At 40.1% G+C, this 24,627-nt stretch overlaps 1 protein-coding gene across 3 annotated transcripts in view; it reads left to right on the forward strand.

The window, feature by feature from the left end:
* Window positions 1-24,627, forward strand: part of PACRG (parkin coregulated) — a 489,876-nt gene that overhangs the window by 294,863 nt on the left and 170,386 nt on the right. Inside the window, exon 5 of one of the 3 annotated variants that reach the window (XM_077755153.1) lies at window positions 19,035-19,303. The exons of the other annotated variants lie outside the window; for them this stretch is intronic. Within the exon in view, the coding sequence (XP_077611279.1) occupies window positions 19,035-19,102 (68 nt within the window). The 3' untranslated portion in view covers window positions 19,103-19,303. Of the gene's footprint in view, window positions 1-19,034; window positions 19,304-24,627 lie in introns of those variants that run through there. 3 annotated transcript variants of the gene reach the window in all.

A 24,627-nucleotide genomic window follows, 5' to 3' on the forward strand; every position in this document is an offset into this window, starting at 1 on the left:
TGGTTCGCAGTCCTTGGCCAGTATTATAGCCCCACTGCGAGCCTGATGCTGGCACATTTCTGAGCAGGAGATTTCCACCAATTCAGCGAAGGCCTTTAAGACATGCGAGAGAAATCTGTATAATATGCTTTAATGTATTTAAAAGCTCAAGATGGGCCCCAAATGAGCAAGCATGCAAATATTCGCCCAAGAGAAAACAGTGTTCTTTTCTATTTTTGCAACAGAAAGTTTTACTTAGTCTGGGCGAGAAAGTGCACAGTGATTTCTAAAGCTTTAATTTAAGGAGGCTCCTATATTCGGCCAGATCATAATTTATACTTTTTAAACCACCTAAAATATCATCTATGGATTTGTAGATAATTAAGGCCTCATTCTCATTTTCCTTTATATGCAAATCTTCCAGGAGCGCCAACAAATGACTTTTTAGAGGCCTCTATATGGACATTGCAGAGAAAATAAGAATGTCACCAGTGTAATTGTTATATTGAACAGTCACTATTCACGACATAATTAAAAGGCAAGTTTAAAAGGGAACTGGAAATAAACTATAAGCTTTATTCAGTGGGGGAGACTTTCCCTGGCTGCATAAAACTTAACAGGGGCCTTAATTGTTCTACTCACTCGAGAGATCAAAGGCACTTTGAGTCACACAATTCCAGTGCTTGGAATCACTTCTTTAACAGATTGATCAAAACTCTGAACTTGATTTGCCTTCACATGTTCTCCAGCCTCCCCCCCCCCACCCNGACACCAGGCGTCTCCCTTCCATTTCTCTGCTGGTACGTTGTCATTCTCTACAGACTTGTCCCCAGGGGTTCTGTCCCCAGGGTGCCAGGGTGGGGGTGAGGAGAGGGGCGGCTCTTACAGCCGAAGCTGTGCTCAGATGGCATCACACCCACTCCCTGGGCCTGGTGGCGGTTAGGGCAGGTTCTGTCCTGCGGAGCATGGCTAGCGGGTCCTGGGTGATCTTGGCGCTGCGGGGTCGCTCTCCATCCTGAATGTTCTCCCCGGGCCCTCAGCCTCCCTCTTCCCTCAGCTAGGCTGTTTCCTGCACTCCCCTCAGCTTGCTGTGCCCCGGATCCCTCTGTTCTTCTGGGAGGCGCCGTTACACGGGTTGGAAGTGACCTCGCAGGGCCCTCCCGCCCATGGGGAAAGCGTACTTGCCCATCCTGGGCACTGTGAGCCCAGGCCCTCAGCCCAGCTGTCCAGGCCCCACTGGGTTCTCAGCCATGACAGAGCCCCAAGACTTCGTTTTGCTCCACTGCTGGGAATGCGTTTAAGACTCTCCAGATGGTTCTACCAGCAGAGCACAGAGAGCGCCCTTCAAAGAAATCTCTTCATTGTCTTCTCACCCCCATCTGCTCTCTTTAGAAGCCCTCCTCTGTCCAGCTGGGAAACTGGTCCCCTAAACTCCCGCAGGCCTGCTGCTGACAAAGCACCCAGGTCACTGGGGGCGGGGGGCCCCATTTTGGCTCCCTGACCCACCGGCGCTGGTTTACTTGAGCCAAACACAGAACTGTAGGAGGAATTTTCCCCTCAGCGTGAAATTAGCTGTCCGTTTTTATTGTCTTCCCCAAAAATCTATACTTTTCACATTGACAGGATGGAATGTATATAGCTCAGCATAAGCTTAACTATCAATGGAGAAAGATGGAAAAATATAATGCACATATTTCCTTAGAAAAATTGCAAATAGTATTTGATGTTCCTTTGCCTGCCTGCCGCCTGTATTGTACCCTCATGTGCATCTTGAATTAATGTTCTGAGTAATAAGGAAAAAAGTAATATGGTAGCAATGCTGTTATGACAAAGTTTTCTTCGGATCTTTCCAAGATCAATTTGATTTTCTCCGTCTTGAAATACAGCACTTTAACATGAGCTTTCCGTGAGCCTATTTATATCCATCCTGAGATGGTGGTGAACCAAACGTGACTCTCCATTCAGCAACTCTTAGATGTTACGTGCCTTTTACAACTTTCCCTCTGCTTCCCGCAAATAAACCCTGCATTTATCTTAGACTTTATTTAAGCCCTGAAGTGATCTGCATCCTAAACTAAAAAGCTAACTATTAATATAATATTGAAATTTTCAAACAAGAATGTAGTTGGGTCATAGTAATAATCTCCCACTATTTTTAGCTTTGTTTTTACCTGTAGGCAAGATGGATGTTTATTTATGCACAGAAAGGGTTTTGAGGAGTTTACAGCTCTTCTAGCAGAAATCAATGGATTTTATACATGCTTGTATGTGAGTGTGTTTATATATTATAAATATGGTAAACAACTACTTAATCAGATGGATGAGATGTAGGTCTGTCTAGAAGCAGTGGAATATATGTTATCCCTTCAGAGTTTCCTAAAGTCTGTAAATATAGAATGATGTAGTCAGAGAGAAGCAGTACAATATTTACGCTTTTGTGATGAACAACTAAAATTTCTGAAGCAACTTCCATGAAGATTTTATGCAACCGTGGAATGAGGGGAAACAGTGTGATGCCAGGTCCGTCAAAACCTGCCGGCACGCCCACCTTTATTTATACACCTGCCAAGCGTTCTGTTATTGCTGTGGAATGCTGGGCCTTCTTGCCCTCACCAGCTCTAGACCAACAGAGGCAGGCTAACTCCAAAAGCTTAGAACGCAATGTGGTTTCTACTGGCTATTTAGGAGATATCAAAGATAGGACCATGTCGTACATATTCATTGATTCATTGAAAAAGAAATTATTGAGTGCTTACTGTATGCCAACATAGCAAAGCCTCCTAAAAATCCTTAAGAGACTGAAAGCAGGCTGCATGAAGCCATTTTCCATTTATGAAATCCATCAAATCCATTTTCCATTTATCAATTCCTCACAGCCTTACCCCATGTGCGTGAGTCAACACATACCTCCCCAGCATACCTGGAGAGTAAAGGTGGTATCCTGTACCCTGAAGAAACAAGCCAGCTGTCAGTTCCTTAGGACCATTCACCCTCCCCTTCTGTACTCTTTAATACCTTGACCCTGAGATCAGGGCATGAATTTGGAAGAATAAGACCCAGATGTGGTGGTTGACTTGTTGAGATGGCTCAGTTTTCAAGAAGAGGGAGCTTAGGTTTAGTGCATTGTCTTAGCAAATGAAGCGGAGAAGACATAGAACAAAGTTTCAAGTTACCGACCATCACCATTACTTCTTTGAGAAAAATGGGAATGTCCCCTTCCTTAGTCCTAGCTGTACACTGTCCATTCCTGGGAAGATTCTGGAAGACTCCCTATCTAGGCAATCTCCAAATATTATTATCTGGGAGGGGGTTTGGGTTTTATTTTGTGGGGTTTTTTGGTTTAGTTCTTGTTTTATTTTGTTTGTAGTTTTATTGATATATAATTGACACATCACATATAAGTTTAAGATGTACAAGATAACAATTTGATACATATTGCTAAATAATTACTGCAATAAGTTCAGTTAACATCCATCCCCCCATATAATTACCTTTTTTCTCCTTGTGACGAAAACTTTTAGGACCTACTCTTAGCAACTTTCAAATACACAACACGGTATTGTTAACTATGGTCACTAAATATTGTTACTGGCTATCTCTGAAGAGTTTCTATATGCAATTTTTGCTGCATCTTTGCTACAAGCACCTTTGTGTGTAATGTTTGCTAAATCCTTGCTGAGGACTACATTATGATATGTATATCATATTTACAAACCCAGCCAAAAAACATTTGAGATTATTAGTCCTGAAGCCACCTACCAAGTGGATTTGAGACCCCACTCAAATACATATGATACAGGCCATGGAGGACAGGACACCATCTGGTGTCTCTTCCATCACCAGGGCAGCCTAACAGACCCAGTGTTTCTCCAATCTAGTAGACTTAATAGGATCAAACAGCAATAAGCCAGAAGCTGGGGTCTTTTTCCATATCTTAGTATCGTAACTAGAATGGAAATTCCATGAAAGCAGGGACTTTTGCTTCTTTGTCACTGCTTTATCATCAGCTTAAGAACAGTTCCTGGTGGTTCCAGAGTTCAGTGAATATTTCTCGAATAAATAGATATGGATAGATGGTATATTTGTCTTCTGTTGCTACCATAACAAACTACCACTAATCTAACAGCTTAAACAGTACCCACCCATTATATTACTGTTCTGTAGATCAGAAGTCCAGTGGGTTTGGCAGGGGAATATGATCGGACTCCAACAAGGCTGAAGTCAAGATGTCAGCCACCCTGAATTCCTTACAGATGTGCTGGAGAAAGATCCGCTTCCAAGCTCATTCCAGTTGTCGGCAGAAATCAGTTCCAGGCATTTGTAGGACTGGGGCCCTTGTTTCCTGGATGTTTGTCAACAGAGGGTAGCTCTCAACTTGTAGAGGCTGCCCACCTTCCCTGGTTCATGGCCCCTTCATCTTCAAAGCCAACAATGGCCGGTCAGGTCCTTCTCATGCTTCCAATGCCTCTGACTCCCCTTCTGCTACATCTCAACTGTTTTCCTTTTCTGCTTTTAAGGGCCCAAGTGGTTACATACCCAGCTAATCTTGGGTAATCTTTTAAAGTCAGTGGATTAGTAACCTTAATTCTGTCTACAAAGTCCTTTCACAGCAGTATCCAGACTAGTGTTTGATTAAAGAATAAGAGAACAGGAATCTTGGGGGACATCTTTAAAACTGTGTCGTTGGAAGAAGTCATCCAGAAGTTGATACCAAGGCCATGACTGGGACCTTGAAGTATATGTTCAAAAGGTTATAAAATTAATCAGAAACACTTTGTGACTATAGCTCAGCTCTACACTCCCATGTTAAACTCGGAGAAGCCTGAGGGTGTGTAAAGCCTTGAAGGAGTGTAAGACATGGGGTTTAAAGACTTTGTCATTTCAGAGTTGAGCCACATTATCTAATGATTCAGTGATTTATATATAAGTGGAGAACAAAATCAAGAGGTTCATTTCAACACATCTTTTAAAAGATTCGCCAGAAAGAAAAAAATAACATCCCCGGCAGAATTCAACCTGCCTATTGGCCAGTGGTGTTCTCTGTTTACCTCATGGCTCCATGTCACAGACAGTACATTTCATTTCCTTCATGGTTTCATCAGCACTACCCAAAATTCCCACAGGCCAGCAGCACAAAGGACAGGGAAGTATTATTTTTGGAACTGTTATCCTTGCTTTACAAATAAAGAAGCTAAGAATTGGATCAAATGACTTGCCTATGGTCGCATAACAGAAATGAGCCACAGCCAAGACTTAAAAGACAGACTCTACATTCAAACCTAAGTGACAGATACTCTGAAAATGTAAATTGCTCTGCCAGAAATGGTGGTTCTGAGGCAATTCTGATACACAGGTTTCTTTTATTTAATGTACTGAGGTAAATGGAGGTTTCATTGATCCACTTTAACAATTATTATGTGCTGTCAAATCGAAGCATCTGTTGTTGATCTTCTCCACAAACTCACATGCATCATAAAGCAAAAATATTTGCCTGTCATCAATTTCCATTGTGGAGTCATGATCAATAGCTTGAGTAAAGCTCTGAACACAGAAAATTGGCAGCAGGTTCACCTGATTAAAAGCATGAAACATAGAATATTAGCTACTTCTCTAATATAATTCCACTCTTTTTGCCAGAAGGCATTCAAATATGTCTTTTTTTTATTTAAGTAACCTCTGTACCCAGCATGGGACTCAAACTCACAACCCCAAGATCAAGAGTCCCATACTCTACTGACTGAGCCAGCCAGGTGCCCCTTAATCTACCTTTTTTTAATACATTGATACTTCTTCTCACAACCATAGATAAAAACAGTGTACTTAGTATAATCTCCTTCTGGACCAAGCCTTCATGGAAAAAAAAAGTTATTCCCTAGAGTACATTTCAAAAAATATGTTTGAAAACATCTTACCAAATATCATCAAATCCACGATGTAGTCAAGTGTTAAAGATAAGCTATATTTTATGCAGTCCCGAGAAAGAAAAAGTATTGCCAGTTTAACTGTGATACAGTATAAGCATCCTGACTAAGAAACGTAAAAAATGTGACTTACTGAAATATTTTTAGTCTAATCCAACTTGCAGAGTGAGGTATCAACTATCTCAAACATGGAAGAGAAATGATCATGAATGGAGTGAACATTATACACTACACACTCTCTGAGATTTTCTGGAGTGTATTCACTAACCTAATCTTGCAACTGCCGTATAAAGCAAGTATTAAGACTGGTTTAGAGATGAGAGAATTCAACTTAGAAAATTTTACTGTTTTGCTCAAGGACACTCAGGAGCAGAAGTGATTCACATTCAAATTGGTTTGATTCAAAATGTATTCTTCTTTTTTCATTTTTTAAATTAAATTCCAGTTAGTTAATATAGTGAAATATTAGTTTCAGGTGTGGAATTTAGTGATTCATCACTTACATACAATACCCAGTGCTCATTGCAAGTACCCTCCTTGATATCTATCATCCAGTTTAGCCCATCTTCCTGCCCACCTCCTCTGCATCAACTCTTCTCTATAGTTAAGAGTCTCTTATGGTTTATCTCCCTTTCTTTTTTTCCTCTCTTGTCATATGTTCATCTGTTTTGTTTCTTAAATTCCACAGAGGAGTGACATCATATGGTAGTTGTCTTTCTCTAACTGACCTTATTTCACTTAACATATTGGATGTGGCAAGGTTTCATTCTTTTTTATGGCTGAGTAATATCCCATTGTGTACACACACATACACACACACACACACACACACACACACACACACACCTCACATCTTCTTTATCCACTCATCAGTCAATGAACATTTGGGCTTTTTTCATAATTTGGCTATTGTTGATAATACTGCTATAAACATCTGGGTGGTACATGTATTCCTTTGAGTCAGCATTTTTGTATCCTCTGGGTAAATACCTAGTAGTGCAATTGCTGGATCATAGGGTAGTTCTATTTTTAACTTTCTGAGGAACCCCCACACTGTTTTCCAGAGTGGCTGCACCGGTTTGCATTCCCACCAAGAAGACAAGAGTGCTCTCCTTTCTCCGCATCATTGCCAACATCTGTTGTTTTCTTTGCTGTCAATTTTAACCATTCTGACAGGTGTGAGGATCATATCTCATTGTAGTTTTGATTTGTATTTCCCTGATGATGAGTGACATTGAACATCTTCTCATGTGTCTGTTAGCCATCTGTATGTCTTCTTTGGAAAATGTTTATTCATGTCTTCTGCCCACTTTTTAACTGGATTATTGGTTTTTGGGTGTTGAGTTTTGTAAGCTCTTGACATATTTTAGATATTAACCCTTTATCAGATATGTCATTTGCAAATGTCTTCTCCCATTCCAAAGGCTGCCTTTTAGTTTTGTTTATTGTTTCCTTCACTGTGCAGAAGCTTTTATCTTGGTGAGCTCCCAATGATTTATTTTTGCTTTTGTTTGTCAGGAGGACATACCTAGTAAGTAGTTGGTGCGGCTGATGTCAGAGGTTACTGCCTGTGTTCTTCTCTAGTATTTTGATGGTTTCCTGTCTCATATTTAGATCTTTCATCCATTTTGAATTTATTTTTGTATATGGTGTAAGAAAGTGGTCCAATCTCATTCTTTTGCATGTCGCTATCCAATTTTCCCAGCACCAAGTGCTAGAGACTGTCTTCTTTTCCATTGACTATTCTTTCCTGCTTTGTCTAAAATTAGTTAGCTGTATAGTTGTGGTTTCCTTTCTGGGTTTTCTATTCTGTTCCCTCAATCTATGTATCTGTTTTTGTGCCAGGACCATATTGTCTTGATTACTACAGCTTTATAATATAACCTGAAGTCTGGAATTGTGTTGCCTCCAGATTTGCTGTTCTTTTTCAAGATTGCTTTGGCTATTCAGGGTCTTCTGTGGTTCCATACAAATTTTAGGATTGTTTGTTCCTGCTCTGTGAAAAGTGCTGGTGGTATTTTATCAGGGATTGCATTAAATGTGTAGATTGCTTTGGGTAGTGTAGACATTTTAACAATATTTGTTTTTCTGATCCATTAGCATGGAATGACTTTCCATTTCTTTCTGTCACCTTCAATTTCTTTCCTAAGGATTTTATAGTTCTCAGAGTACAGATCTTTTACCTCTTTGGTTAGGTTTATTCCTAGGAAACTTACGAGTTTTGGTGCAGTTGTAAATGGGGTCAATTCCTTGATTTCTCTTTCTGCTGTTTCTCTATTGGCATATAAAAGTACAAGAGATTTCTGTACCTTGATTTTGTATCCTGTAACTTTACTGAACTCATGTTTCAGTTCTAGCAACTTTTTGGTGGAGTCTTTTGGGTTTTCTACATAGGGTATCATGTTATCTTCAAATAGTGGAAGTTTGCCTTCTTCCTTGCTGATTCAGATGGCTTTTGTTTCTTTTTGTTGTCTGACTGCTGAGGCTAGGACATCCAGTACTATGTTAAATGACAATGGTGAGACTTGACACCCCTGTCCTGTTCCTGATCATAGAGGAAAGGCTCTCAACTTTTCTCCACTGAAGATGATATTAGCTGTCGGTCTTTTCGTATATAACCTTTACAATGTTGTGGTACGTTCCTTCTATTCCTACTTTGTTGAGGGTTTTTATCAATAAAGCATGCTATACTTTGTCAAATGCATTTCTTCATCTATTGAGAGGATCTTATGGTTCTTATCCTTTCTTTTATTAATGTGGTGTATCAGGTTGATTGATTTGTGAATATTGAACCATGCTGCAGCCCAAGAATAAATCTCACTTGATCGTGGTGAATAATTCTTTTAATGTACTTTTGGGTTCAATATGCTAGTAACTTGTTGAGAGTTTTTGCAGGGATAATTCTCCTTTTTAGTAGGATCTTTGCCTGGTCTGGGAATCAAGGTAATGCTGGCCTTGTGGAATGAGTTTGGAAGTTTTCCTTCCAGTTCTATTTTTTGGAACAGTTGGAGAAGAATAAGTGTTAACTCCTCTTTAAATGTTTGCTAGAAAATATTTTTAAAATAATTAAAAAAAATAAGGGATGCCTGGGTGGCTCAGTCAGTTAAGCTCCGACTTCGACTCAGGTCATGATCTCATGGTTCGTGGGTTCAAGCCCCACACCGGGTTCTGCGCTGACAGCCAGCTCAGAGTCTGGAGCCAGTTTCAGATTCTGTATCTCCCTCTCTCTCTGACCCTCCCCTGCTCATGCTGTCTGTCTGTTTCTCTCTCTCTCAGAAATAAATAAAAAACGTTAACATTTTTTTAAATAAATAAATAAATGTTTGGTAGAATTCCCCTGGGAAGCCACCTGGTCCTCAACTTTTGATTACTGATTCAATTTGTTTTCTAAAAAGGCTAGAATCTCTTTTTTTCCTGCTTATAGCTCCTTAGCCACCATATCTACCCATTTCTTGGGCATGGAACAAGATGATAAAGAGAGTAGAGATCAGTCCGTAATTCAGAATACTTGGTACATTATAACACTAATATCCATAAAAAATGCATACCCAAATTAGATAACTAGGATCTGCATGACTGTGGGCATTCACATGAGTTTTTAAAAACAAAGAAATTTGGGGGGTACATTACTCATGCAAATATAGATGTATCTCAGTTTCTGTAGTGTTCTTTACAAAACACTGGTAGTCAGTAAACTTACTTTGTGAAACCATTTATATCTTTCATTCTTCACTAAAAATTATTATTTTTTATTTCAAAAGATCTTTAGAATAATAAATTTTGAGTCATAACCCTAAATAAATAGAACTTTAGTTCTTTATAAGGAAAGTAGAACAAAATGATAGCATCACAGTGAAATTGGGAGAGTAGGATGGAATAGGTATTATAAGAACAGTTTAGCTATAGTTATTGTAATAGACAAAGCAAAGAAATTTGGTGTCCACATAACAAATTAAGTACTTAGTAGCTGCTAAACTATATATGCAATTGACACTTAATTTTATTAACTCGTTGTTCAATAATCTTTCCTTGTTTGGTTAATTTGTATTGTTTTTATTGGCTATCAGAATTACTTACTGAATCACAATCTTTTTTTAATGATTATTTATTTATTTTGAGAGAGATAGCCCACAAACATGCACAAGCTGGGGAGGGGCCAACAGAGAGGGGGAGAGAGAATCCTAATCCCAATCCCGCTGTCAGTGCAAGGTCCAGTGCAGGGCTCTATCCCACAAACCATGAGATCATGACCTGAGTTGAAATCCAGAGTCGGACACAAGCAACTGAGCCACCCGGCACCCCCACAATTTTTATCCTAACTAATCACATCGTTCTTGCAACAACTGGTCCAATAACTGTAGGGGTGTGGATTAAAAAATCACTCTTGCCACTCACTCTCCATTTATTTTTCCAGGCCAGTATTCTGAGTTAAGCGCAGTTGTAGATTACATGGAGGACAGTGCTCTCCTAATCTTGACAACTCACAGAACAAGTGTTCTTCTACTATCTATGAAGTAGTCTAACATGTGACATTTATCTGTATTTATCAGTGCTTTCTAGAAAAGTGCTTCTATGAACCAATTTCTGAAAACCAGTCTACTTTTTTCTTGGACTTTCTGCCCACTTTTATAGAAAATTGATTGCACTATTAAATTTCTCTTAGTTTCCCATATTTTAAAAAGAAAGCATAATTCATTCCAAATAAAACCTTTCCAGGGTAATAACCACTTAGCATATAAATGATTTTGGTATTGATATAGCTAAGTTTCTCTAAATAAATAATTTCCATGCCCAATGCATAATATACCAAGCATGCCTGTTACATGACAGTTTTGTAATGCAAGAAATTCCATTATAAAAACCTGTGAGATACAATCTAACACATTTGAAGAATTAACACTCTCAGATTGCAATTGCAAGATAAGTTCTAATTACTGTTTAATTTCTTGGTTGAAAATCTTTCGCATATGTGTAACGTAAAATTGACTAAAATTATGCAATTAATATTATTAGCATTTAGCACTTCATTTTGGAGCTACAATGACATAATTTGTTTGGCTCAGAAAGTGTTCAACCAGAAAAAAAAAGTGCTCAACGTTTGGAAAGTTTAAAAAGGGCCCTTAATATCGTTAACTAATGTGAAAGTTGCTAATTTGTAAGTAGCAACTCGCTCAACATTGAGTCGTTGGAAAAACATGGTATCTTCTGTAGAAGGTAGGCTGTTTGAAATGTTTTATGACAGAAAGATAAACATTTTTAAAGAATTCTGTTATCAAGACCATGAATTAATATGCAGTGTTGTGACACGAGCCTGATCTTTGTCAAATCCAGTATCGAAAGTTAGAAATCTCCTCTTAAAAACTAATGTGTTCTTAGAATTGATTACTTGCCTCAACTACGTCTTTCATAACATAAATCCTAGGAAATTGTTCTGCCAATTATATTTCTAGGGTGGCTATTCCTATTTTTAATGGGTTTATTTACTTATTAATTTGTCCCCAGGTTGTTGTGGAGTTTCTTTGCATTATTTAACTGTCTTAACAATAGCTAACAGTTATTCAGTGTTTTCCCTGTGCCAGATATAACTGGCATCAGATTAATTGGGCTAAATGCTTTTCAGAATCATCTCAGTTAATCCTCACAAACTCAAGAGGAAGAAAGCATTCTCCATCTAATTTAACTGATGAGGAAATGAAAGCAGAGGGATTAAGTAATTTGCACATTGTCAGTTAGTAAAATGGCAGTGATAGCATTGTTGAAATGGAAAGAGGAACAAAAAGTGATAACTTCTGTAGTTTACCCTGCTTCGTGAATACTCCGTGTTTCTGCTGCACCTAATTACTTACCTCATTACAGTGTATTAGACAAGCCATTCCAATATATTGATTTCATCATCCAGTGTTTAAACCGTCCCTGTTCAACAAATAGCACCCCTAAACCTGCTTTTTTTTTCTTTTTAATTCTTGCTCCTAAATGAAAAGAAATAGTGTCCAATACCAATTATATACTATAATTTATCTTTTTAAATACCATACGTGGGACTGATCTTGGACAAAAATTAGGTCTAAATTCTGTATTTATGCAATAGGTTGACATTTTTCACCCAGCTATAGTTTATAAAGGGTTTTAGTAAATAGATAACATACACAATAATTAAGGCTTTTATTGCACAGATTATATATTCAATAACTACTCTTTTATAGCAGTTAGAGCATGCATAGAGTTTTGCTGAATTTATAACTCCAACCTAAGAAAAAAACTAGTTGTACATAATATGGAGAGTTTTTAGAAGTGAGAAATGTTATCCCAGAGTGTCTAGTTCTTCATGTTGTTCATTCTTTGTGTAAAACGACAATTTTGCTGACAGTGTTACGTTTTTGACAGAAGGCCTCATCGTCAGCAGGACTTAACTTGAGACAATTCAAGACAATTGCAAGAAATGCACTTTAGAAAGAAGAGTTTGTGAGATTTGTCCACTGAAAGATGTGAATTAATTATAACTTGGAGAGAAGGAAAAAACACTAACGTTACTTTTCATACATTTGGGGAAGATACGTTGCTAATAATGATCAAGAAAACAGTCATTCCATCTAAATTATGGAGTGGTAGACCTTTAGCTTGCAATATTTGCTTATTTTGAGATAAAGAGAGAGAAAAGAAAGAGAAGTACAATGATCTTGATTCAAACCACAGAAGGAATTTCTGGAGATGGAAAGATTAAATTTGAAATCAGAAGGACTTGGGTATGTTTTAATCAGACAGATTAAAATTAAACCAGAAGGACTCAGATTTTTATGTATATATATATACACAGAAAATGTATAGAAGAAATATCAAGTAAAGCCATCCATTTTAACTGTAGGTATAAGGCAGAGGTGCATTGAAAATCAAGGCCACAAAATATAATATAGATGACAAATAGGTGTCTCGAATATATCAGATTTAGAAGGGCCTTATTCCATATTCAGTGAGCCTCTTAATATAACACCTCTCAGTAAACTGGAATCTGACCTCTGCTTAGACCCTCTGATCACATGATACTCACAGGACCAGAGTGTAACTAATGCCATTTTTGAACATCTTAACTGATAAAATTCTTTTCTATATTTAACCAAAGTCTTCCTTGCCGTTATTTTTTTCCACTTTGGTCTTCATTATATCGTGTATTCCTTACTCAAAGTGCCCCCCTCCATCCAGACCCTTCACTTCATGGGCCTTGGTGAATATTCTTGTACACCCTTCTTTTGATTTATTGATTTTGAATAACATGTACCTTTTCTTCATCATGTCCTGAATTAAGACTCAGCCTTAATTATTTCCTTGTGCTGACTTTTCAAGACAACGTCTATGTGCTGTGCTTTCACTCCCTTTGTTTTTCCTCCTGTCTATTGGTTTCTCCAAAATCCTAACGCATTGTTTAAAATGTGTGTTTTTTCTTATACGAGTTTGCATTTCAAATTATACCATGTCCTAGATGTTTGGGAATCCTGTATTCCTCATAAAGTGAAACATTAATAATAACCCTCTGTTACCTAAGTTTTAGATTTGGCATAAGTGATGCTGCTTGAGGCCAAAGTCATCCACACACACAAATTTAATAAATGTAGGTGGTCCCTTGTCTCCACAGGATGAAACTTAGGTCACCGTTTTGGCCCGAAAGCAAAATATCATCTTGGCAGAACACTCCAGCAAACATGCTGACATCTTGATTGTTTTCCTACCTTTGTGCTTATTATCATTTTATTGGACAGCCTCGCTGGCCAGATTCAATGACATGTTTCATATTGCCAAAGAAAGTCTGTGATTGTATGTACAACAGCTTCTTTAAAAAATCAGATGTTGTAATAGTTCCACATTTTCTTTCCCTTGCCCTCTGAAATTCAATCACTTGCCAAACTTATTGCTTTTCCATTTGCAACTTTGCTTCTACCCCACTACCAGCCATCTCCACTGCCACGGCTGTAGTTCAGGGCATCACTGCCATACCTTGTCTATTACAGTAAATTCCCCTGCTCTCCATGCAGCAAAAATCTCAAATGTGGTTCCACCTCAATTTGGGAAACCTCCCTCACCACTCTAAAAGAACACAGGCCAAGGATGTGCCAGTAGACTGTAGTTTTCTTTTCTTTCTTCTTAAGTATTTCTATCTTCATAGTCACATGACATTATATCTTAGTGCTGTCTATCAGGGAAAGATGAACGTTCAACTCCATAAGCAACTCCTCCTCCCCGTGCTCTGAAGGGTCAGCATGCATGCTTTGGGGATAAATGACACCTTTGCCAAAGAAGACGGGGCGACCATGTCAACTGATTGAGTGTTCAGAGAGAAACCAAAAGGATTTCTCATTTCAAAAAATGCTTTACCTTATTCCCAATGTGCACGGGGACCTCATCTGTGGTGCTCTGAAAGCTGCTGCTGAAGAAATATTAAGGGACAGAGCAAGCACCTGCTTCTGCATAGTGAGACAGAGAGAAGTTGGGGCCTATGACGCCCCAGAGTCAAGTATAAGAGTGGGTAACTGGAGTGATATTGAAGACGAATGTCAGTTCTCTACAGCAGGAGGATCACAGACAAAAGCATGATTGCTGAGATTTCTAGTGTGGAGAGATCACGTCCTGGTCAAAGCTGTGAGAAGGTAACATTATGGAGAAAAATCTGGGGCCGGAGTGAGGGGGAGTAGGTAGGCCAGTCTTCAGGTTTAGACAGAGAAAAGGTAGAAGAAAACAGAAGCATGTCTGTCACATGCTTTCTACCTCTTTAGGTAGAACTATGAACCAGGCTGTGAGGAGGGAGCTCTCCGGAACTTGCTGTTCCTGATAGGATAGTCATGACAAAACCCATCCACTCATTCATTTATAAAATGATTTTTGACCGAGTGCCTTATACATGCCAGGCACTGTTCCAGACACCAGATATAGAAGCGTCAGAAGCGTGAGCTTATGCAAATAAGAGCACAAACAAGTATAAATTCACTCTTATAAGTTCGAAGTGATGGTGATGATGGTAGCAGCCAACAGTACTGAGCGTTCATGGCAGGAGGTCCTCCACTAAGCGCCTTGAATGGGTTCTCCAGGCCTTTAGTGGGTACAGCCCGGCTTTGCTGCCACCTCCTCTGACATTGCATTCACCACCCAGCTGTTAGAGAGCCAGAAAAATGCGGGGGTGGGTGTGAGGTGAGAGGGGCCACATAGCATCAAGTTCAGGGCCACCTCCTGTTTGCACATCTTCCTCTAGCAATCTATTAAAGCAGCCTCTGGCCTGACACTGTGGCAACACTTTGATGAGAAGCCTCTCACACCTGTTCAGCTGGCACGAGCCGGCTAACTGAGACCAAGGAAATGAAGGGAAGAGACCCTCTTGCAAGCTGATCGAGAAAGCCAGGTCCCATTACTTCTGCTTGGGTAGCTGAGTCATCCAGTCTTCCCGTGTATCTCTTCAGTGAGCACACAGGAAAGCTGAACAGTGCTGTGTCCCCAACCACGTTGACGCAGAGTTCTTTGCTCGTGGGGGGCATTCTCGGTGACACAAATTCTCCTTGCCCTTCTCACGTCTCTCCTTTCTTTCCAACCTCAGAGCTGGAGGCCACTGGCATCACTCCTCACCACCCACCTTGTCTGGAGCCTTTTACTCCAGAATCAAAGAAAGGAAAGACCTGTTTCTCTCTAGATACCCCTGCGCTCCCGTCCTCCTTCCACTGCAGTGACTCCCAGCTGCCCAGCCCCATCGCATACCAAACAGCTGAAATTTACGGTTTCCGGACTTCATGATCGTCTTGTAAACATGGGCAAAATCAATTAGATTTCAATACTGGGGGCGAGGAACGTTGATGTCGACGCTATTGATAATGAGTTCCTTTTCCGAAATGCGAAGTAAATTCAGGGTGTTCCTGCTGCATTTGTGCATAATGAGGCATTTATGCAAACAGCATCCACTCAGCGAGTTGAACTGCCGGCGGCAAAATAATATTCAACCTTCAAGCTTAATAACTGCATAAACTTAGAACCGATAGGAAGCATTCTGCTGTGGTTTTGAAGAGCCTAATTAAGTGTATTCAAGGAGATTTTTTTCAGCCTCCTCCCTTTGAAGCACGATTGTGGCCGCTGTCAGGGAATTGATGACAGTCTTAATGTTTCATTGTTATAGAGCATTCCTGTGATTTTTGTATTCTTTAATGCAATACCTTAGTTCCTTTGAAATAATCTGGGAGATTCTATGCTAAGCCTTGCTCTTAGTCCTTCCTATGTTTACACTAAGTGCATTCACCAATGCTTTTGCAGAAAGTGCCTGCGAGCTTAGGTGTATCTCACTCTATCTGATAAACGTGTTCCTGGCATGTAGTATGTAAATCGAATTTTAACAAATTGAATTATGTATATCAATGCCTCGGAGGCAGTCATTTTAGGAAATAAATCATTTTCTGAATTTTAAGTGAATCTTTACACCCTAATTTTTCTAGCCAAGTTTCTTAAGTGACTTCATCACAGACTTACTAAAAGAAACTTCTCTAAAAAGTGGCCCGTGACATCCCAGTGACATGAGATTTTAGGATCTTAGGATTTAGGATTGTAATCAACCATTGATATAACCGGTAAATCAACCAACTCCCCTATGTGTAAACAGAGACCTTGGATCTCATCAAAACAATATTTACCAAATGCCTACTGTGTGCTGGGCTCCAGAGCTCTATGGGAAAAGATGTGGCCTCAGGGTACCCAGGTGAACTCTATGATGAAGTTTCGTTGTGGGGCTCAGTGGAGATGAAACACTTTATCTTCCAGGAGACTCACCTGGATCTTGGAAAGAACAGAGGGATCCTTATACTTTAATTGATATTAAAATTGCCTAGAAGTGAAGTTTACGTGCTGTGTAGATAGCAAATGTTTCTTAATCAGAAAAGCATCCTAAGGGTGATGGAATTGGGTTTTTAATGCAATGGAGGCATATAGTTTCTGTGTATGTATAGTTCCTCTTATGCCCCCTAGCCTGAGGGATAGTTTGAAAGATTCTAGGTAGAGGGGAAAACCACAAAGGTCAAGGTTGAAGGAAGCAAACTGATAATTTGACGATAAAAATAAGCAGAATGAGGGCACAGTTTCATAGCAAAGTCACCACACGTCTCTGTGTAACTTGCTTAAATACGACCAAGTCCAAGGAGCCGGCAGGTCATCTCCATTCATTCTATAGGCTTTCTACTGTTAAGCCCATACTCTAGAGAGATCATGAGATTGGAAACCAAACTCTGATGCCCCCCACTTAGTTTCTAGTGCCTCTAGTGTCCAATGATTACATCACAGCCTTTCAACATATCCACTTCCTAAAAGCAAGCCGCCCACCTCAGCTGCTGCAGAGCCCGAAACTATCTATTCCGATGTTGGAAGGAAACAGCCTGTGCCCATGGACATGTGGGGCCTTCCCTGAGGGCTGACTGGTACCTAACTCTCCCCTCCATGCCCTCCCCCACCCTGAGACACAGCACTGTAGGTCAGGGAAGCTTCCTGAATGGGTGATGTGTTTGAATGGAAGTTTGTCTTTTATAAATGTGGGATGATGAGCCATCAGAGTCAGAACCATTCAGTGTGTGGAGGACACCACTTCTGGGTACATGAAAGCAGAGAGCAGGAATGGGGCCCAGGAGCAATGGAGACCTGATGGTATAGCTGCCACTTGGTGACAGTTTTTTTCTTTTTTTTAATGTTTATTTATTTTTGAGAGAGAGAGAACAAGCCAGGGAGGGGCTGAGAGAGGAGGAGACACAGAATCCGAAACAGACTCCAGGCCCTGAGCTGTCAGCATAAAGCTCAATGTGGGGCTCAAGTCCACAAACTGTGAGATCATGACCTGAGTCAAAGTCAGACGCTCAACTGACTGAGCCAGGCAGACGTCCCCAACTTGGTGAAGGTTTTTGAAGGAAACAAGTGAGAGCAAATTTTTGCTCACAGCACTATTTCAATGATTTAGGGCAGGGGTTCAAGGGCCTGAACTCCGGTTTACACCAAGAGAATGGAGAGGAGGAAAAGCCTACAAGATGGTGCTTGAAAAATCAACCCAACTAAACAATCAATTGATTAATGTAGGGGGTGCAGACACAACAGTGACTGGAAGGGCAGACTCTCCCCACCTGCCACCCTGTAGGCTTGTGTCTTTGCCCCCATCATCCACAGAAGGAACAGTTTAATCTGAGAGATGGATGACAATGCCAAGGTAGAATGTACAAGGTGAACAACAGGCAAAATCAGAACTTGGGTAAAAGGAGAATGAGTCCAGGAGATACTCATGCAGAGCTTTCTAGAATCATTCTCTAGGGTCCTTGCAAACCATCTAGGAAGCCAACATGGCAGTCTAACTTCAACCCACACTCGAGAGCATGGAGCTCCTCCCACTGTGGAATCCCTGAGTAGCCCTGTGCAGCGGCCACAGCTCCCTGCTCGGAGGTGACAGGGCTCCAGCCTGGGGAATAACCCACAGGTGGCTGAGGGCCAAGGACCCCCAAGGTCATGCAGGTAGTGAAAGGTGTAGAGGTTTTGAGGTTTCAAAAGTTTCTTGGGAAAAAGGGAGGCAAGGCCCTTACAGGGAGCTGTATCACCTGACTTTCAGATTGTTAAGCTGGGGAGAGGAAAACAAGAGCACAGACAGGAAAAGGCATTGATGTTTAACTCTCTTAGCCTATAGGTGCAGAATCACCGGCATTTATGATCTTAACATTAGAATGAGGTTGAAGAGAACTGAGCTCTTATGAGTGATGAAGGCTGATGATGTCCAGTCATCAGTGGCACATAGAAGCCCTGAGGTCTGTTATTGACTCTGTCAGTAACTCATTATGTGGCATGAGAGAAGCGACTCTGTTTGCTGGGGGAAACGGTGGTGAGAATAGTAATTATTTCCCGGGAGCGCACTGACTGCCAAGGTATTTATACATCATGCAACAGAGAGAAAAACAATACTTGCCATCTACCTACCCATTAGAGGTGACATCTGGAGAATGGTTTCAGGTTCCAGGATGAAAGGGTATAGGAGTAGCAGTGTATCCTCCACTCCCAATCTGCCCGATGTTTGCATAACTTAGCTTTCCGAAATGACATCGGCAGTAATGCCATGAGTCCTTTGAGCTTCTGATTTCAAGTTTCCCCATCCAGGGTGTGTATCAGAGAAGCCATGGGAGAAGGGAGAATCCATTCTTCATGGTTCAACAGAGCATCGCTAATTTATTTTGATGACGAATTTTTAAGGACAGAAGATTTTAAAAACGAACAAGATTACTGCATGGTCAACTATATTTTATACAGAACTTCATTTCCCAAGTCCTTCGAAGGGAAGTTATTTGGTAGTTTTTCATCTGAGGCTAATTCCACTCTGCTGATTTCCTTGGCTAACTTAGTAAAGAAGAACTAGTTTTAAAAATTCAGAGGGTGTCATATTTATTTTCTATACATCTTGTCACTTACTATGTATGTTTGTAAACAAATATGTTTCATTTTGGGGGAGACATATGGCTTCTAACTTGTTTGACTTAATAAGGTAACAGAAGTTCTGTGTTAAATCTGCCTCTAAGGGTTGTCCTCTCTCAGTGACTGAATGTTCCAGAGTGCTGCACTCAAGGGCAGAGCCTGATCCTTTGTCCCCTCCTCTCCCCACATCCTGCTTCCCTCCCAAACATGTGAAAGGGTGATCCGTGCAAAGAGGCTCAGAAAAACTCTAAAAAGAGAACAGATAAAGCCTTAAGCTATTTTCAGTGACCCACGCTGTTATCCTTTCCTTTACCTGGAATGGTTCAAAATGTCCAGTGAATTCTCTAGGATACCTTCTACGGCAGCTCAGCCAAATGAGGACCTGCAAAGGGGTGAGTCCTTCTCCTGTCACTGAGGTCCCACGAAGCCTCCAGGGGGGCTGTTTCAGGCAAGGGCAGGAAGACTCATGTCCAAGGCCAGGATGCAACGATCCCACTGTTCGAGCAAGGCTCTCGGAGAATGCTCGGGGTGGTCACATAACTGGGAGGGCAAGAGGCAGCAGGGGACAACCCCAGCCCCACGCCCTAGCGCGAGACTCAGGGTTCGAACCCCAGCAGCACCACTTAGCAGTCGTGAGACATGTGAGCAAGCTGATTAACTCGTCTGTGCCCATGTTCTCACCTGCCAGAGGAGGATATTAATAGTATTTACCTCATAAGTCTGTTTAAAGATGGAGGTTGGCATTAGCAAAACATTCAGAACATTGCCTGGCACCTGGCGAGTGCTACGTAAATGGTATAGACACGGGCTCTTGCTGGTACTATGACCCAGGATCGGTGCCCAGCTGCTCCACTGGGTAGGTATTGAGTCCAATGGGGAAAGAGAAGAAACTCCAGAGAGACTGTTCGGAGCAATTCAACACCATTTGGAGGCCTGCTTAGCTATAGCCATCTTGGAGTAAAGAAGGCCTGAAATGTTATATATTTTGTAAACTTTACAAATACAAACATGTACAGAGAGGCGATGGAAATCTGTGCTTTTTGTTTGGGAATCCTGTGCAGAGGCTGATAGCTGAAGACAGTTAGGACAGCTCCAGGGGCCTAAAAACCCCTCCAGTGAGAGTAGAGAGTTAAAGGTGGGGAGAATGCTGGGGCAGCAATTCCTCCCCCACCGAAAGAAGCCTCTATGTTAATTGTAACTGCAACTTCCTTTTATGTATTTGCTTGTTTCCTTCACACCCTTAAATGCTTTGATTATATTTGGAGGTTCATAGTTCAAATAAAATGGCTGGCCACATTCATTTTGTATTTCTGTGGTTGAAAGACCAAAGGTTCATCATTTCTTTCTTTTTTTTTTTTTTTAAGTTTATTTGTTTTGTTGAGAGAGAGAGGGCATGGGGGAGTGGTAGACAGAGGGAAAGAGAGAATCCTGTCAGTGCAGAGCCCAATGTGGGCCTCAATGGGGGGCTCGATCCCATGAACTTTGAGAGCATGACCTGAGGCAAAACCAAGAGTCGGATGCTTAATTGACTGAGCCCCCCAGATGCCCTAAAAGTCTATCATATCTGTCAGTTCAGCCCCTGGCTTCCTTTCTAAGACACATTTTGGAGAGTATTAGATTTCCCATTCATGGCATGAGAAAAGTAATACATTCGTTTTTAAAAATAAAGTAATGATTTGAAATTGCTTCCTAAAGAGATAGAGCTTTAGAAGGTAAGGCTGTATTTCATAAGGCTCTGGAATGTGTAATGTGGGAACTAAGAAGGGAACTCTCCTCACACTGGGCAGGCTCAGTGAGGGCAACCTTGTGTCCAACTGCTTGGGGGACGATGTTCTGCCATCTTGTAACTCCTACTGGTTTCAGCTGTCACTTACTGCACGTCTGTACGATGCCTCTTCGTTCACCCAGGCACCTTCCTCCGAGAGGAAGCCATGACAGCGGTCACTTCATTCATTCTCAGCTGCTTCATCTTTAGTGCATGAAGTGTCAGGGTGAGGCATTTCAGCTGCAGAAGATCCTAGTAGATGTGAGAGTTCTTAGACCAGATAGCTGCAGATCACAAGGATGGGTGTCCTGCGTTAATGGCACCTGTGACAACTTAATATAGTCGGCTGAGGGGATGGAACAGAGATACAGACACTCACTCAACATTTAAGCACCTACTATGTGCAAGGAAAAACTCTGCCTCTACTGTCTCCTCCTCTACAACCAAAGTAGTTCTGCTTTCACATTTGTTCACATATTGTGGACTTCTGAATAATACTGATTTTAGACAAAATTTTGCAAATAAAGAGTTTCAATGAGTTGATCTCAATGGCATTTCTGCATGAGTTCTGAAAATGAAGGAGCTCAAAGAATCCTCAACCTGAATGGGAATGAGTTAGACCCAAACTGTCTCATGCATGGCCTCATTCCTTTGATATGGGAACATGCCATGCCTCACCAGACCCTGGCCACACATTCCTTCCACCAAATGCCAAGAGGCATCTGACTGTTAGTCTTCAAGGGCAAAGTGTTGCTACATGAATAACATGGAAACTGTACTAAATTCAAGAGCTGTTAGGTAGAGTCTTCCATTTTCCAAAGTCATAAAATAAAAACAGTGTTACTACAAATTTAATGGCTGCTTTTGCCCANAATGCCTGAGGTGTGTTTTTTCAACCTCATGTTTAACTTCATCCAGCCTCAGCTTATTCATCATAAAGATAGAAATAATAATTACTTTGTCATGAAGATCACATTGGATAAAGCAATTTGTAAACTATAAAGCAGTATATACATGGTTCATTTTTTTTCCTTTCCTTTCCATTCTGTGGGTGAGACTCTGTTGTGATGTTATAGCCTGTATCATAATGTCATTGAATACTCTCAGGTCTTTGCCAAGTTCTACAAATCACTGTACTTACATCTATGTCTGTTTGATGAGTATCTGTCTGTTTTGGGGTTTCTATGAAGCAGAGTGATGGACATTACTCTCCCTCCACTGATGGGTTGGATGATCACTCTTATGATTCTTACTTCCAGCTGACCCCAGTTGAAGTAGCTCTTCTATATTTGTCTTGGTGTATCCAACATGTGAATTTCACTTCACTTCTCAGTTATAAAGAACTCTTTTGGCTGAGTTTATTTTAACTTTATAGAACATCCATTTCATTCTTGTTCATCTTGTTGCTGTTAATCTACAAAAGCTGACAGGTATTTGGAGGAAGAAGGTGCCAGATTAGTGGTCATTTCTACTAATGCTGCTTTTCATTCTTGTGGGTACCTGAAAGCAGTTAAATTGATCTCTATTTTGACTGGGAAGAAGAGAAACTTCTCTGATATAAATACATTCAGAACATATAGATAATATCCTAAACAAGAGGAAAAAAACCTACAGGTTTTCTTTGACTTTAATAACATATTTGTGACTCTGACTTATTTGTACTCTCCACCTTCATCCTACTTACGCTATTATGCTTTCTTAAAAAGAAAGAAAGAAAAGAGGAAAATGTTTGTAAATTTATCAAGTGAAAATACGGGAGAAAGGCCAACATTAAAACAGTTTGATTAAAACTCTGTTTTTTTAATTAAGAAAAAATGTTTAGAGTAAAATGTGACTTTAAGAAAAACCATTTTTCCATCATCTAAGACCTTGTCTATTGGTCCTTAAGTCGAAGTCCTACATTCTAGAGTCTCACAGTGTGACCTTGGGTGTTTGAACATAAGTTAATCCTATAAATTAATTTATATGATACAGAAAAAAATCCTACATTCTAAAAAAGACATCAAATTGAAAAAAATATGTATACTGAATTTTATTTTTCTCAAAGAAAATGATAGTAAAATAGAATATGAGTTTTCTCATTGTTGAACCAAATGTCCAGATTTTTATGGAAATGCCCACAAATAGTATTTTTATTAAGTCTTTGAATTGGCTGACCATTTAAACCTTAGTTTAATAGATCATAGTGTAACCTCATAGAGTAACCACATATAAAATTGTTTCATTTTTCTTAAGAACTCTGGAAAAAAGGCTGAGGAAATTAGGAAGGAGGCTTTGACCCTATGATGAATTGTCCAGAGTTTCCTCAGGGACAGAATCCTGTAAAAAAGCACAAGTAGAAATAGGGCAGAGAAGAGGGGAGGAAGGAACCAGGGTCCCAGAGCTATTGAAGAAGAAAAGTGTTTCTTACCTGCTGGGGACCTCAAAACGCAGTATGATCAGAGTCCTTTGTACTGCCTACTGAAGGCTCTACAATTAATAATATGGTGGAAAATGTCCAACAACCATTATTCTAATACTCAAAAATAATCCCTTCCATAGACATTATGTAAACTTTTTTTAGAGAAAGAAGAGAGTGCACATGAGCAGGGGAGGGACAGAAATTGAGAAAGAGAGAGAGAGAGAGAGAGAGAGAGAGAGAGAGAGAGAGAGAATCTTAAAGAGTCTCCAAACTCAACATGGAGCCCAACATGAGGCTCTATCCTACAACCCTGGGATCATGACCTGAGTCAAGATCAACAGTTAGATGTTCAATCAACTGAGCCACCCAGTTGCTCCCATTTTAAACTTTAAAAACCAACTTTCATAACAATAAGAATTATATTCTTATAAAAAGTAGCACAGAAATATCTGGAAAATATAAAGGAAGAGGAGGAGGAAGAGATAAAGGCGAGGGAAGTGTTTGTCCAGCTCTAAATAAAATAGTGCAGAGATTGAGAGACAAGTCATTAGAAAACAGTAGAGAGTCCAGACAATTCTCAAAGTATTTTAGAATCTCAAGTTCAGTAATGGTGACATTTCGAATCAGTTGAGGAAGGCTGAAGTATTCAATCAACAAAATTGAATTCATTAGTCTCCGTTTAGGAAGAAAAAAAGTCCAGATGTGTTCCTCCCAGCATTTCTCCAATATTTTTTGAGTAGTTCAAAGATTTGAGCATAAAATATTAAAAAGATAAAAGTACTAGAAGAAAATATAAGATAATTTCATTAAATAAATGTCAGAGTAAGGAAGGCACTTCTAACCACAACACAAAACCTCAGAGCCTTTCAGGAAAAGACTGATCTGACTATATAGAAACTAAAAACTTGTATACAATGAAAAACAACCCAATTTTTCAGTATGTATTTCAGTACATATTTTCAGTACAATAATTTCAGTACATAAAATAATGAAGGCTTAATGTTCCAAACGTACAAAAATCTCCTAAACAGAGGTTAGAAAAAGGCAAGCAGTGCAATTGGAGGAAGCAACTCAGAGAAGAAGCATGATCAAAAAGAATGAAGAAATGATCAATT

This window comes from Crocuta crocuta, unplaced genomic scaffold, assembly GCF_008692635.1.
Source record: "Crocuta crocuta isolate KB4526 unplaced genomic scaffold, BGI_CrCroc_1.0 scaffold11, whole genome shotgun sequence".
NCBI classification, from domain to species: domain Eukaryota; kingdom Metazoa; phylum Chordata; class Mammalia; order Carnivora; family Hyaenidae; genus Crocuta; species Crocuta crocuta.